Below are 15,608 nucleotides of genomic sequence, written 5' to 3'. Positions count from 1 at the left end.
CCATTTCATGTTTAAAGTATTGGAGAGATCAGGAATTCAAGGCACTTACCTTCACATAATAAAAGCAATACACACAAATCAAATAGCGAATATCAAATTAAATGGAGAGATACTTGAAGCAATCCCACTAAAATCGGGGACAAGACAAGGATGAACACCCTCCCTGTATCTATTTAATATAGTCCTCAGAGTTCTACCTAGAGCAGTAAGACAACAAAATGAGACCAAGGGGGAAAATTGGCATAGGAGAAGTCAAGGTATCACTATTGGCAGATTATATGATAGTATAAACAAGCAACCCCAAAAATTCGATCAGAGAACTTCTCGAACTGAAAAACAAATTTAGCACAGTGGCTGGATATAAAATTAATTCAAACAAATCAGTAACCTTCCTTTATACAAATGATAAATAGGCTGAAAACGAAATTAGAGAAACAATACCCATAACAATAGTCACAAATAATATAAAATATCTTGGGTTAACTCTAACCAAAAATGTGAAAAACCTGTATGACAATAACTTCAAGTCTCTCAAGGAAGAACTCAAATATGACCTCAGAAAATGGAGAGATGTCACATGACCATGGATTGGTAGAACTAGCAGAGTAAAACTGACTACCCTACCAAAAACAATCTACCGATTCAATGTAATACCCATCAAAATTCCAACACAGTCTTTCAAATCATGTAAAGAACAACTCTCAATTTCATGTGGAAAAACTAGAAATGAATAAATAAATAAAAATAAAACCACCTTGGCGAAAACCATTCTTAAAAATAAAAGAACATCTGGGTGAATCACTATCTCTGACCTCAAGCTGTACTACAGGGCAATAGTGATAACAATTGCATGATACTGGTACAGTGACAAACATGCTGAATGATGGAGTAGAATTGAAGACTCAGAAATAAACCCATACATGATGAACACTTGATCTTTGACAAAGAAGCCAAAAAAGTACATGGAAAAAAGAAAGAATCTTCAATAAATGATGCTGGTCTAATTGTCAGGTGGTATGTTGAAAATGAAAATAGTTCCATATTTGCCACTTTGCATAAAGCTCAAGTTCACATGGATCAAGTACTTCAACATAAAACCAGATACACTGAATCAAATAGAAGGGAAAGTGGGAAAGAGTCCCAAACTCATTTTCACAGGAGAAAATTCCTGAATAGAAATCCAATGGCTCAGGCTCTAAGAACAAGAGTTTATAAATGGGACCTCATGAAATTGAAACGATTCTGTAAAGCAAAGGACAGTCAATAGAACAAATAGATACTCTACAGACTGGGGAAAAAATTCACTTACTGACATCTAATAGAGGGCTAATATCCAAAATATATAAAGAACTCAATAAGCTAACCTCCAAACAACCAAATGACCCAATCAAAAAATGGGGTATAGAACTAAACTGAGAATTTACAACTGAGGAATCTTGAATGGCTGAGAAGCACTTAATGAAGTGTTCAAAGTCATTAGTCATCAGGGAAATGCAAATCAAAAACCCTGAGATACCACCTTAGACTAATCAAAATGGCTAAGATAAGAAACACAGGTGACAGCAGATGCTGGTAAGGATGTGCAGAAGGAGGAACACTCTTCCATTGCTGGTAGAATTGCAAACTGCCATGACCACTCTGCAGTTCAATCTGGTAATTGTTCAGAAAACTGGAAAAACACCTACCACTCTTGGGCATATACCCAAAAGCTGTCCCACCATAACAGAGGGACATGTGCTCCATGATGTTCATAGTGGTCTTGTTTGTAATAACCAGAAACAGGAAACAACCCAGATTCCCCACAAGTGAAGAATGGATCCAGAAAAGATGCTATACCTACACAATGGAACACGATGCAGCTATTAAAAATGACTTCATGACATTTGCAGGCAAACGGGTAGAACTAGAAAATATCGTCCTGAGTGAGGTAACTCTGACAGAAATGTTCATAGATGGTAGGTACACACTAATAAGTGGATATTAGCTAAAATGTACAGAATACCTTAGATATAACACACAGAATTTAAGAACTTTAATAAACAGAAAGGCCAAATGAAGTTTCTTAAATCCTGCTTTGAAAGAGGAAGAAAATAATCATAGGAGGCATAGGAAGGGAGGGACTTGAGCATGAGAGGAGACAAGGAGTGGAAAAGGGGAACAGGATAAGATAATGAGTGGTGTAGGGGACAGAAGGAAGCCCAGAGATCCAGCCAAATGAATGGAAATTTGCAGCCACAGAAGGTGGGACATACAGAACCCTCTAGAAAGTACCAGAGACCTGATAGGTGACATCCAGGACTCAATAGAAGTGACCTTAGATGATGTGGACAACATGGGGTAAAGAGAAATTCAAGAGTACATCTGCATTAGAAAGTAAATGCCTCAAGAGGAGGGATGGTGTTACCAATCCACAGTCAAAAAATTTGACACAGAAGTATTCCTTTCTAAAAGAACTGCAGAAAAAAAGTGGAGAGGAAAATGTCAATTTTATCTTGGGTATTCTGAACTTCTGGGCTAATATCCACTTATCAGTGAGTGCATATCATGTGTGCTCTTTTGTGATTGTGTTACCTCACCCAGGATGATATCCTTCAGATTCATCCATTTGCCTAAGAATTACATATATTCATTGTTTTTAATAGCTGCATAGTACTCCATTCTGAAATGTACCACATTTTCTGTATCCATTCTTGTGATGAGGAACATCTGGGTCCTTTGCAACTTCTGGATATTATAAATAAGTCTGATAAGAACCTAGTGGAGCATATGTCCTTATTACAAGTTGGAACATCTTCTGGGTATATGCCAAGGAGTGGTATTGCTGCATTCTCCAATAGTACTATGTCCAATTTTCAGAGGAACTGCCAGATGATTTGCAGAGTAGTTGTACCAGATTGCAAATCCACCAGCAATGGAGGAGTGTTCCTCTTTCTCCACATCCTCTCCAGCATTTGCTGTCACCTGAGTTTTTGATCTTAGCCATTCTGATTGGTATGAGGTGGAATCTCAGGGTTGTTTTGATTTGTATTTCCCTGATGATTATGTTGAACACTTTTTCATGTGCTTCTCAGCTTTTGGTATTCCTCAGTAGAGAAATTTTTGTTTAGCTCTGTACCTCATTTTTAATAGTGTTATTTGGTTTTCTGGAGTCCAACTTCTTGAGTTATTTTTATATATGGGATATTAGGCCCTTATCAGATTTAGGATTGGTAAAGATCTTTTCTCAATCTGTTGGTTGCCCTTATCTCCTACTGACAGTGTCCTTTGCCTTACAGAAGCTTTACAATTTTATAAGGTTGTATTTGTTTATTTTTGATTTTAGAACATAAGCCATTGTTGTTTTTCAGGAAATTTTCCCATGTACCCAAGTACTTGAGGCTCTTCCCCACTTTCTCTCCTATCAGTTTTAGTGTATCTGGTTTCATGTGGAGGTCCTTGATCCATTTGGACTTCAGCTTTATACAAGGTGATGAGAATGGATCAATTTTCATTCTTCTACATGCTAATCATTAAATGAGCAAGCACCATTTGTTGAAAAGACTGTCCTTTTTTCCATTGGATAGTTTTAGCTCCTTTGTCAAACATCAAGTGACTATAGGAGTGTGGGTTCATTTCTGGGTCTTCAGTTCAAATCCATTGTTCTACCTGCCTGTCCTTGTAACAATACCATGTGGCTTTTAGCTCAATTGTTATGTAGTACAGCTTGAGGTCAGGGATAGTGATTCCACAAGAAGTTCTTTTATTGTAGACAATAGTTTCCTCTATCCTAGGTTAGCTGTTATTCCATATGAATTTAAAAATTAATCTTTCTAAATCTGTGAAGAATTGAGTTGGACTTTTGATGAGGATTACATTGAATCTGTAGATTGCTTTTGTCAGGATAGCCATTTTTACTATATTAATCCTGCTAATCCATGAGCATGGGAGTTCTTTCCATCTTCTGAGATCTTCAATCTCTTCAGAAACTTGAAGTTATTATAAAAATTTTTCACTTGCATAGTTAGAGTCACTCCAAGGTATTTTATATTTTTTGTGACTATTGTGAAAGGTGTTGTTTCCCTAATTTCTTTCTCAGCCTGTTTATCCTTTGTGTAGAGGAAGGCCACTGATTTGTTTGAGTTCATTTCATATCCACCTACTTTGCTGAAGTTGTTTATCAGGCTTAGGACTTGTCTGGTAAAGTTTTTGGCATCACTTAAGTATAGCATCATATCATCTGCAAGTAGTGATATTTTGACTTCTTCCTTTCCAATTTGTATCCACTTGATCTCCTTTTGTTGTCTGATTTTAGTGGAATTGCTTCAAGTTTCTCTCCATTGATTTTGATGCTGAGTGCTGGTTTGCTATATATTCCTTTTATTATGTTTAGGTATGTGCCTTGAATTTCTGAACTTTCCAAGACTTTTCTCTTGAAGGGTGTTAGATTATGTCAAATGCTTTCTCAATATCTAATGAGATGCTCACATTTTTTTAAATTTATATATATTGTGGGATACATTAATGGATTTTCCTGGGATGAAGCCTACTTGATCATGATGGATGATCATTTTGATGTGTTCTTGCATTTCATTTGGGAGAATGTTATTGAGAATTTTCTATTGATATTCATAAGGGAAACTGGTCTGAAATTTTCTTTGTAGGTCTATGTTTGGTATAGGCATCAGAATAATTGTGGCTTCATAGAACAAATTGGGTAGAGTACCTTCTGTTTCTATTTTGTGGTATAGTTTGAAGAGTATTGATATTTGGTCTCCTTTGAAGGACTGATATAACTCTGCACTAAACCCATCTGGTCCTGGGTTTCTTATTTTGGTTGGGAAAAAATTAAAGACCAAAGTGAGGATAATTCAAGTCTTCCTAGAATGGGGAACAAAATTCCCATGGAAGGAATTACAGAGACAAAGTGTAGAGCAGAGACTGAAGGAGTCACCATCCATAGACTTCCCCACCTGGGGATACATCCCATATACAATCACTAAACTTGGACACTAGTGTGGATCCCAACAAGTGCTTGCTGACAGGTACTTGATATAGCTGTCTACTGAGAGGATCTTCTAGTGTCTCACGAATACAGAAGTGGATGCTCACAGCCATTCATTGGTCTGAGAACAGGGTCCTCAATGAGGGATATAGAGAAAGTACCCAAGGAGCTAAAGGAATTTCCAGACCCATAGGAGAAACAATAATATGAACTGATCAGTATACCCATAGCTCCCAGGGACCACCAAACAAAGGGTACAAAAGTGGGACTCATGGCTCCAGGTGCATATGTAGCAGAGGATGGCCTAGTTGGTCATCAATGGAAGAAGAAGTCCTTGGTCCTGTGAAGGCTCTTTTTTCCAGTGTAGGTGAATGTCAGGGCCCGTTAGCAGGAGTGGATGGTTGTTGAGCAGGGGCAGGACAGAGGGATAAGGAATTTTTGGAGGAGATACCTGGAAAAGGGATAGCATTTGGAATGTAAATTAAAAAAAAAACTATCTAATAAAAATGGAAAAAAAAAAAAAAAAACGGAGAGGAGACTGTTGGAAGTGAGCTCCAGTGACAGGCCCAACTGGGGATCCACCTCATGGGGAGATACCAAGGCCTGAAAATATTACTGATGCTATGATGTGCTTAGGGGCTGATCAAGGCTGTCCTCTGAGAGTCTAGACCACCAGTTGACTGAGACAGATGCATATACTTACACTGAATCCTTGGACTGAAGTTGGGACCTCTGTGTTTGAATTAGGAGAAGGATGGAAGAAGCATAGAAAGACCAAAAGGCTCAACTTGCTAAGACCCCTGGGAGCTCCCAGACAGTGTGTCACTAACTAGGCAGTATACAGGAGCTGGCCAGAGGATTCTAGAACATATATAGCAGAGGACTCCCTGTTCTGTCCTCTGTGGGTGAAAATTAGCCCAGAGAATCCTCTGGAGACTGAGGTCCCTGGTAGTGGGGAATCCTTGTGTTGAAGGAACATCCTCTTTGCGACAGAGGTGAGGTATGTTGGGAGGGGGGCATGGAGGGTGGCAAAGGCTAGAATACAAATAAATATATAAATAAATTTAAGAAACCAAACTAAATAAACAAAACAAATGGAGGAATTTGACACACAAGAAATGATCAGATTAAAGGAAGTATGGAGCCAAGTGTCCAGAAAATGGGGATTTTAAAAGCAGAAACCATGTCCAGGCATCTCTCTCAGCAGACAGATGTAATTACAAAAGCATGGAATTTAAAGGAATCAGCTTTAACAGAAGCTAAGTGGCTAACTAGAGGGGATTCCGACAAACAGGCAGTTTAACATAAGATAAGTTATCTAGGATATGTTGACCTTTAGTTTTGTTTGACCTTGTCACATTCCCCCACCCCTTCTATGGGTATAAGTCAAATTACTGACTCATCTTGTTCAAGGAGTGAATAGTTAGTCATGAAGGTGAGGATACACAATGCCACAGTTAACAAGATCAGAATAAAAATTAATGGAGCAGCTAATGATTATAGTTATGAGGACCTGGTAAAAATAGACTGATACCAATCATCTGATACTCGTCACCTTCCTTCCTCCCTCCCTCCCTCCCTTCTTTCCTTCCTTCCTTCTTCCCTTTCTTTTCTCTCTCACATTTATATTCTTTTCTTTTTCACTCCATATCAACAATTCTTTTTTTACATTTTCTCCATCTTCTTTTGTTCTATCATTCATTACATTTTTCCATTTAACTGTTCTTTTTCCCTTTCTTTCTCTATTCCACTTTCTTTCACTTATATCTCATGGCTTCCTTTCTTTCCTTCTTTAAAGCAGTTGGCAATGTCTGTACTCAAGGGGACTGTCAGACAGCATGTGTAAATTTTCCCTCACCCTTCCTTAGAGCAATGGTGTACCGAACTTCCAGGAAACCTGCTGGAAACTCGACTGGGACGAAGTACTGGAATACCACCTCATTTGCTGTTCATAGAAGGTAATAGGACTCCATGGGAAGTTACAGACCCTACATACTCACCCAGCAAGGGTCCTATTTCTTGCAGCTCTCTTGCTGATAAACTGGGCAAAACAATACCAAAAAAGGTATTAAAAATATATTCAACTTTTAAAAAGTTCCTTCAATTCAGATTCTAGAGACTAGGATCATTATCAATAATCAGTGCTAAGGCAGTTGAATGGCTATGGCAGTTGCAGTGACTATACCTGCCCTGATCAAGAATAAAATTAACCTTTGTTAACAATGACTCTTGGCTATTATAGGTTCTTTCCCATCTCTTTTATGGGTATATACCTAGAGGATAACATAGACCATTTTACATAGAATCTCTTTGGGGGGGGGGTAGGTTTTGGGATGATATGATGTCTTTCTTGGTTAATCTGAGAACTTCTAATAGTTGCTATGGTTTTCTTCTCTATTTTTGATTATTTTTCCTGCTGAGGTTAACAATCTTCTTTCCCTGCCTAAAACTCTGTGGACATGGGCCATGGTGAAATGAAAGCATTTGGGTATCTACATATATGGTAATGGTTTTGTCTATTCTCCAGTGCATCAATACACTTTTATTTCTTCAGATGAAGTAATGATATGAGAGTTGCAACCAAGGTAAGCTAATATATGACTTGGGCTGATATAAGAACATTTCCTTTTCTGTTCCAACTATCTCTATGCCTAGGCCTATGCCTAGAAGCTTCTAGCTTCCTTACAATCTAATATTTGAAGCTGAATGATTCAATAGAGCTTCTCTCACCTTTTGACTGGATTGTTCGGCATGACCTCATGCTAACATTAGCAATATATTCTAATCTTCAAGTTACTTTTTATTCTCTGGCTCATTCTGTCTTCACCTGTGTCTATTTTGTTCTCTCTGCAGTGTATCTCTGTAAAACTGTCTCAGTAAAACTGTCGTACACATATACTATGCAGCTCACACCAAACACCAAACCAAACTCCAAACACGACATACCACATATGACACACACACCAATACTCTCTCTGCTTTTAAGTAGACTCATTTTAGTGTTTTGTTCTGAGAGTTGGGAATATTCCATCTCTGACTTATTCTATCAAACCTTTCTCTGATTTATTTAACTGCCTCTCAATTGGATGTCACTTTAAAACATGGCTACTTTATTCTATAAATTAATCTTACCTTCACTGTTAGAAATTAAAGATTTGTACTAAGGGTGTGTCTGTATTCCAACCAGATCATACTGTATATAGTCTAGTGGATATTTTCATTCTGGCAGGATCATACAGACCTAGAAGATCTATGGAAGTGATCCCTTATCAGAGCAGCCGAGCTCCATGATTAAAATTTCTCTGCAAAGTGGAATACTTTGGTCAAAGATAAAGGTTCAATTCAGTGAGCTGAGGTTCCCCTGCTTAAAGATTGTGCTCAGATTGACTTATCTTGGGCCAGTCCTGTTGCTGAAATATACTTGATATCATCTTGGGTAAAACTACTCCCATGTGTGAGTAATAATTCATCTGGTATTGTGAGTGGCAAGTCAGTAAGATCAGGCCTGCTATCAGATCAGTCACCACAATATAACTATTCATGGGACCAATAAAGTCATTGTCTGTCAGGGGACTGGCAGGATTTATGGCTGAGATCTTGTGGAAACAAATCTAAAGTTTATCAAGAATCAGGCCTTGGTACTGAGTCACATGAGTTTTAGACATCCATGTGTTGGGCCATCTGCTCAATAGAGTAGCTACAGACTATGAGGCTGTCAGGAACACTTCATGCCCTAATATTAATTCCTAAGCTTCTTTTACTAGAGACAGTCATAACCTTATATATGTTAGCAATCTGGTTGTGACTAGGTCAAGTCTCTGAACATACTTGATGTCTGTCTTTTCCCATGTCCCAGAGATTGTATGAGGAAATTTTAGGCAATGATTTCTGGCCTTATATTTATACAAGTGGCTTAGTAATATCTGTAAGAACCAGGACCAGGACAGAAACCTAGGAATTTTTAAAGGTGCTAAAGTTCTTCTCCTCAGTCTCACTTCATTCTAAAGGCCACACATCACAAATATTGGCATAAAGATGCTTGACTGTCTTGACAAATCCTGTTATTCATAGCTAGCAATATTCAACTACTCACAGGTTGATGTGGGAGTAGGTATTTGCAGGGTACCTGAAATACAGTTGTTAGAAATTGTTTTCTTAATCTTGGTTGTAGCTTAGGTGTTTGTCTTGAAGAATATAGAGCAGAGATATTTTGGTTAAGACTTTGAACCCTAGAGCTTAGCCTCTAAAGAGAAATTCTGGTAGTTGTCAACTCTTGATAACTCTCAGGTCTCCCAAGGCCTCTATGTGTTAGGCCCATTCTCTAGGATTTCAGTTGGGACCTCTAAAATATATTGGTAGCCCATTAGAAATGACCACTCAGATACAATTTATAGCCATTTGAAGACTTCATTCCAGCTAGCTGCAACTACAGCAGGCACCTGAGGATCTAAGTATGGCCCTCAGTGTCTAGAACACAAGGTTTTTAAATGCAGAAATCATGGTCTGGTATCACTCTCAGCAGTCACACAGGGTTTTATAAAAGCAAGCAGTTTTAATATAAGCTAAGACAAGCAATTAGGTGGAAGGGGGTCCATACAAACAGGTAGAAGGGGGTCCATAAAATCAGGTTGTTTAGCAAAAGATAAGTTAGCAAAGATATCCTGACCTTTGATTTATAGAATACGGATGGGTAATTATCTTTGGGATTTTCCATTCTAGTTAAATCTAAATGATAATACAAGGTGAAAATATTTTTGCTATATCTTGCCCCATCACACAGCTTTACAAAAATGCTCTTTCAGAAATACCTTGCAGTGACTCCAAACATGTTATATGTTCCTGGATTCCACTGTATGCTGAATCTGTGCCCTGCTTCATGTTCCTTATGATCATATCATAGTATAAAAATGTGTTTAATCCAAATTTAAAGTCACCAAACCACCTCAAATATCCAAAGTCTCTTCTGATATTCAAGGCAATCTGTTAATTGTAACTGACTGTAAAGCCAAAAAGCAAATTATATATTCCAACATATAATGGCCCAGGATATTGGTTATTATTTCCAAAAGGCAGAATAGAGTCATAGAAAGGAAATAAATGATGAGCCAAAGCAAAACTGTAATCAGCAGGGACATCACAGGATTCTGTAGAGCTATGTATAATTTCAAAGGTTTTTGACCTCTCCCTTGGGCTGACACCATTCACTTATTTTATCTCCTACTGTCAGATATCTATAGATCTGTCACCTCCACCATCTGGGGTTTCTAATAGTAATGTTAGCGTTACTTTCATTGTTTCATTTAATGACTTTCAGAGACTTCTTTGTGCTTTCATACAGTTACTCTCACTGCTATAAATGTGTGAGGGCTAAAGTTTTGTTTTAAGTTTTAATTTCTGTGCTTAAGATATCTATAAAACAAAAATGCTTCTAACATGTAAGCCTCACTTGTCCAAGGAGAAACAAATTCCTGGAATGCCACCTTCAAGGGAGATAACAAGCAATATGTTTTCACTTCTATAAACATGTTTTGTTGCCCTAACTGCACAAGATATGCTAAATCCCACATAAACAAGAGGTAAGTAGGCAGGATGTGAGTCAGGATGTATGCTGTCTCTCCATTGGATGAAGACAGGAAGTATGAAGCATGAAGCCTTGAAGCCTTGGGGAGTTTTTTCATTATAAACACATACTGACTTTTTTTTTTTTTTTTTTTTTTTTGGAACCCCAGCTTTGAACCTGGCCATTGAAGATTTTCCTGGCTAGTATTTAATAAAACTCACTTCAAATTTGGCTCAAACTTTGGGTTACTGGTGTTTTTCTTGCTTGAGGGATTAAAAATGCTTGGTTTTAATGCTACTGTAATGATGGAGGAAGAACCCATGACCCCTTGATTCCTGTACTCATGGATTTAAGTATAGAAGCTTTTGAATACAATGTGACCCCATTGAGTGCCAATGACATGCTTTTTCTTTCTTTCTTTCTTTCTTTCTTTCTTTCTTTCTTTCTTTCTTTCTTTCTTTCTTTTATTCAGTTCCTTTCTAGGAACACAAATCTTCTGATCTCTTTCAAAAGTTGGAAGCTTAGTTTAGTGTGGTCTTTTCTTTCCTTTTCCCATTGTTCCAGTACAAAACAAAACCCTCTTCTTACTGGTGTTAATCTCCTTAACAATTAAAACCACTTTCCTAACATTTTCTGGGCTACAACATTAAGCTTCTCACTGTTTATTTCTCTTTAAACTGTAAATTTTTATGTCTTTCTTCACCACTCACTCGTTTTTATTCTAAATATACATAAGCATCATAAGTCACAACCATGCCACAGAATCAGAAGTATGTTTTCTTGAAACTTTCTTTTTGCCAAAGAAATCAGTTCAGTTCTTTTTTTACTTAGCAGTTGGAATATTCTTAGGATAAAAGGAGGAAACCTCAAATACTTTGGCAAAATATCACAAGAATGACCAGGAGCCCAGTTGTTTAAGTCTTTGTTTTTTTCTCTATAATTTGATTTGTTATCAGAATTTACTGCCTTCCAGTCTCCTCCTAGAAAAGACTTTTATGCTCTGCTTGCATCATTCAACTACTTTTCTACTCCAAAGTTCCAAATACTCCATTTCTACAAAAAACAAACAAAAATTAAAAAAAAAAAACACACAAAACAAAACAAAAGCATGGTAATGTTTTTCACAGAAATATACCCCTAACCAGTAAAATTTTCTATATTATATAGTTCACTATATAAAATACTATTATCAAAAGTATTTTATAGAATAATATCCTAATAACCATTATTTCCTACTACCTTTAGTGGGTGGTGGGCTAGAGGGGACCTTAAACCCTTATTAAAATAAGAACTACATTATATGTGCTTACTGTCCTTCCTCCATGTTTATTTCTGTACATCCTCTAGGCAGGAAAAATTGTTAGTCAAAATTTTTCTTTGTGTTGTTATCCCTATTCCTTCATTGGAACTCTGGCCTGATTATAGGAGGTAGTCATTTTAGATATTTTATCCCCTGTTTGCTAGGAATCTTAGGTTCACCTTCATAATTTCCTAGGAGTTTTTCTTTTGGTAGTTTTCTAGTTCATCCCAGAGATAGCCTACCCACCAATCTCTGAGTCCTATCTTCCAGTTCTCTCTCCTTCTGACCTCCCCATACTTGATCCCTCCTGTTATACTCCCAACCCCTAGTTCCTCCCAGTTCTCTTTCCCCATCCATCCCAAATGTCTATTTTATTTCCCATTCTCAGTGATATTCAAACACGCATCCTTAGATACTTCTTTTTTTAAGTAGCTTCTTTGGAATTGTGGATTGTAGCATGGTTATACTGTACTTTATGGCTAATAATTAAATAAATAATTATAAGTGAGTACATACCATGTTTGTATTTCTGGATCTGGTTTACATCACTCAGGATGACCTTTTCTCGTTCCATGCATCTGACTGCAAATTTCAAGATGTCCTTGTTTTTAGTAGCTGAGTAGTATTCCATTCTGTAAATATAATACATCTCTTTTATCTTTATTTCTTTATCCTTAGCTTTAACTCTATTTTTGTAAAGGGACATCTAGGTTGTTTCCAGTTTTTGTCTATTATGAATAGAGCTGCCATGAACATATATGATCAAGTGCTGTGTGGTAGGATGGAGTATCCTTTGAGTATATAACCAGGAGCTTTGAAGTAGAATTATTCCCATTGATTTGCAAAGTGGTTGTACAAGTTTGCATTTCCTCAAGCAATAGAGAAATATTCCTATGGTCTACATCTTTGCCATCATGAGATGCCACTTCTGTTATTGATTTTAGCCACTTTGACAAGTGAAAGAAATCCAGAGTCATTGTAATTTGCATTTTTATGATGACTCAGGATGTTGAACATTTCTTGAAGAACCTCTCAGTCATTAGAGATTCCTATGTTGAGAATTCTGTTTAACTCTGTACCTCTCTTTAAATTGTTACTTTTTTGTTGTTATTTAATTTCTTGAGATTTTTATGTATTTTAGCTATCAGCCCTCTGTTAGATGAAGGTTTGATGAAGACCTTTTCCAAATCTATATGCTGATATTTTGTCTTATTCATAGTGAGATTCCAATTATTGATTGCTAATCTAATCCTCCAATTCTTGGAAAACCTCTACCCTTTTAATTTGGGGATTATAATGACCTATATACCTATTTTCAGGACTGTTCTTTCAAATCTCACTTTAGGGAGATAGCCATGTTTAAAAGAAAATAAAGTTTGCTTAATTTGAAAAGAAACATGTTTGTGTTGATGGCCTTATACTCTTTCAGTGGGATTACCAATCATTACAGTAAGAAAATGGCCATGAGCATATTAGTAGAAGCAGACAGCTGAGAGACCATATCCTCAAGTGCAAGTATAAATAAAGTAAAAAGAAAATGAACTGACTATTTTATGAGATATTAAGCTCTCAAACTTTGCTTCCAGTGACTTACTTCCTCCAGATATACTGCTGAAACATTCCCAGCAGTGTCAACAACTTGGGTCCAAGTGTTCCACAATCTGAGGCTATAAGGGGACATTCTCATTTAAAACAAAACAAAGAAATAAGACTATATATTACCCTAAATCATGATTCTTATAAGACTAAGACTGAAACACTTGTACCTGTGAAAGATGCTGCCAAGTTTACTTTCTAGCTTGAGATCTATGTTGTCCCTCTCGCAAAATGAGTATGACAGCTTCTGTGTGACAATGGTATTGAAGAAACTTCACTATGCAATTAGTTTTGAGAAACAGGAAACCCTTTAAGTTTATCCTTACTTTCTTCAAATATATTTGATTCACTATAAGATGGGCTTCTGATGGGAGGAATTTTTCTATCAGGACATCATACATGCTGGCACAGTGCAATGTTGAGAGTTTCTCTTTAGTTTTGCTGATCTCTATAACAATTAAATATGATTTCTCAGTACAACCTTCAATATTTTCTCATCTTAAAATGTCCTCTGCCAAATAAATTATCTTGTTTCCTTACACTATACTTTATTCAAGTTTTCAGGAAATAAGCACATTAAAACCAGATTCTTGTTCAAAATACCAGATGGTCGCTAATCACCCTTATATTATAGTGCTTGTAATCTTCTGAAACCTCATGAGAAAAGTGTTCTACCTAATTGTTTTCAATTTGACAGAAGTTAGAGTTATTTGGGAGAGGAACCTCAACTGAGAAAATAACTTGATCAGATTGATGTAGATGAGTCTATACTGGCGTTTTCTTTACTAATGATTGATGTGTAAGGGTCAGTCCTGCTAAAGGCAGTGCTACTCCTGAAACCTGGTCCTAGAAAACAGAGAAAGCAATGAGAAGCTAGTCTTGAAATGAAAGGTAGTAAGTAGAAATCTTCTATGTGTCTTCTCCTTCAGTTCCCTATTCAAGGTTCTGGCTTTAAGTTTCTCTTTTGTCTCCATTCAGTTTATCAAGTTTTATTTGAGAGTTGTAAGATGAAATAAACTATTCTTCTCCAAGTTGATTTTGGTCGTAGCATTTTATCATGGCAATAGACACCAGGATTCAATTGTCTACATTTCTCTTAGCACTCATTATTGTCCAAGTTCTACCTGATCTGACCACTAAGCTCTGCTTAGATCTTTTGGTATGTTCTATAGGCAGAAATCCCAAACTTTTCTACACTCCTCTAGTAAACCATTTCCAAATATTGTAGAGCCACCACAAGGTCAGTTTTGCCACAGTAACAACCTTATTTATAGAAACCAAATATATATTCTTGCTTCTTTTCCTATTTTATAATAGATTAATCTGAAAAAAAATGATAAAGCTTATTTCACTCAGAGTTGCAGGGGGTGTAGTTCATCTTGATAGGGGATACCAGCTAGAAAGAGCTACAATTAGCTTGTTATATTGACCCTGCTGTCAATGCAGCAGACAGAAATAAATATTTATGAACAGTTCACTTTGTCCTTTTTATACAGTTTAGAATTTTATTCCAGTAAATGCTGCCATGTATTATGAACATTTTTTCATACCTCAATTAACATAATGAATACAATTCCTTACACCTATGATTAGAGATATATCTTCTAGCTGACTATAGATCTCAAATTGAAAATAGAGATTAACTATTTTATCCTATGCATTAACAATCTCCTTTCCAGTTATACTTTTATTTTCAGGAAAGAAATGTACTTCAGATTTGTGGTGAATAAGTATACACTTCTATATATCAAGCATAATATTTTCACCTGTTCTAATTTAATAATTTTTATTTCTGTCAATTGTTACTTCAATTTTTATCTTATAAAAAACTTACTAGCACAATATTTAATTTTCTATTAATATTGGTTTCCCTAAGAACTCTAGCTTGGCACAAATATTGACACATTTGCTTTTGAATATCCTAGACAGATACTATGTGTGTTTCATCCTGACCTCATTCCTTCTTGATTCTGTTAGGCTTTCATACACGCAAATTTGTTAACCTATATCATTTAGATCTAATAGACTCTACTAGCTAAAAGAAATAACACATCTCACCACTCAATTACAGAACTCCATGAAGGCAATAAAACTTCATGCCCTTAATAGGCCCCTGCTGAATCAGTCTTATTTTTCACTTACCAATAATCATTCTTCTCTCTAAAGCAATG

At 36.5% G+C, this 15,608-nt stretch overlaps 1 protein-coding gene across 2 annotated transcripts in view; it reads right to left on the bottom strand.

Moving 5' to 3' along the window:
- The window catches only part of Gm2411 (predicted gene 2411), a 31,934-nt gene extending 19,481 nt beyond the window's left edge, over positions 1-12,453 (bottom strand). Inside the window, exons 1-2 of one of the 2 annotated variants that reach the window (XM_006528420.2) lie at positions 12,358-12,453; positions 6,982-7,022 (exon numbers count right to left, since the gene is read on the bottom strand). In XM_006528420.2, the coding sequence (XP_006528483.1) occupies positions 6,982-7,022; positions 12,358-12,360 (44 nt within the window). In that variant the 5' untranslated portion in view covers positions 12,361-12,453. The remainder of the gene's footprint in view (positions 1-6,981; positions 7,023-12,357) is intronic. The other variant, XM_011247719.1, reaches the window with a different exon arrangement.
- Positions 12,454-15,608: the final 3,155 nt, after the last annotated feature.

The sequence above is a fragment of the Mus musculus genome, chromosome X (genome assembly GCF_000001635.26).
Source record: "Mus musculus strain C57BL/6J chromosome X, GRCm38.p6 C57BL/6J".
NCBI lineage: Eukaryota > Metazoa > Chordata > Mammalia > Rodentia > Muridae > Mus > Mus musculus.
The sequence above is the reverse complement of the archived record's forward strand: the minus strand, read 5'-3'. Positions and strand labels throughout refer to the sequence as shown.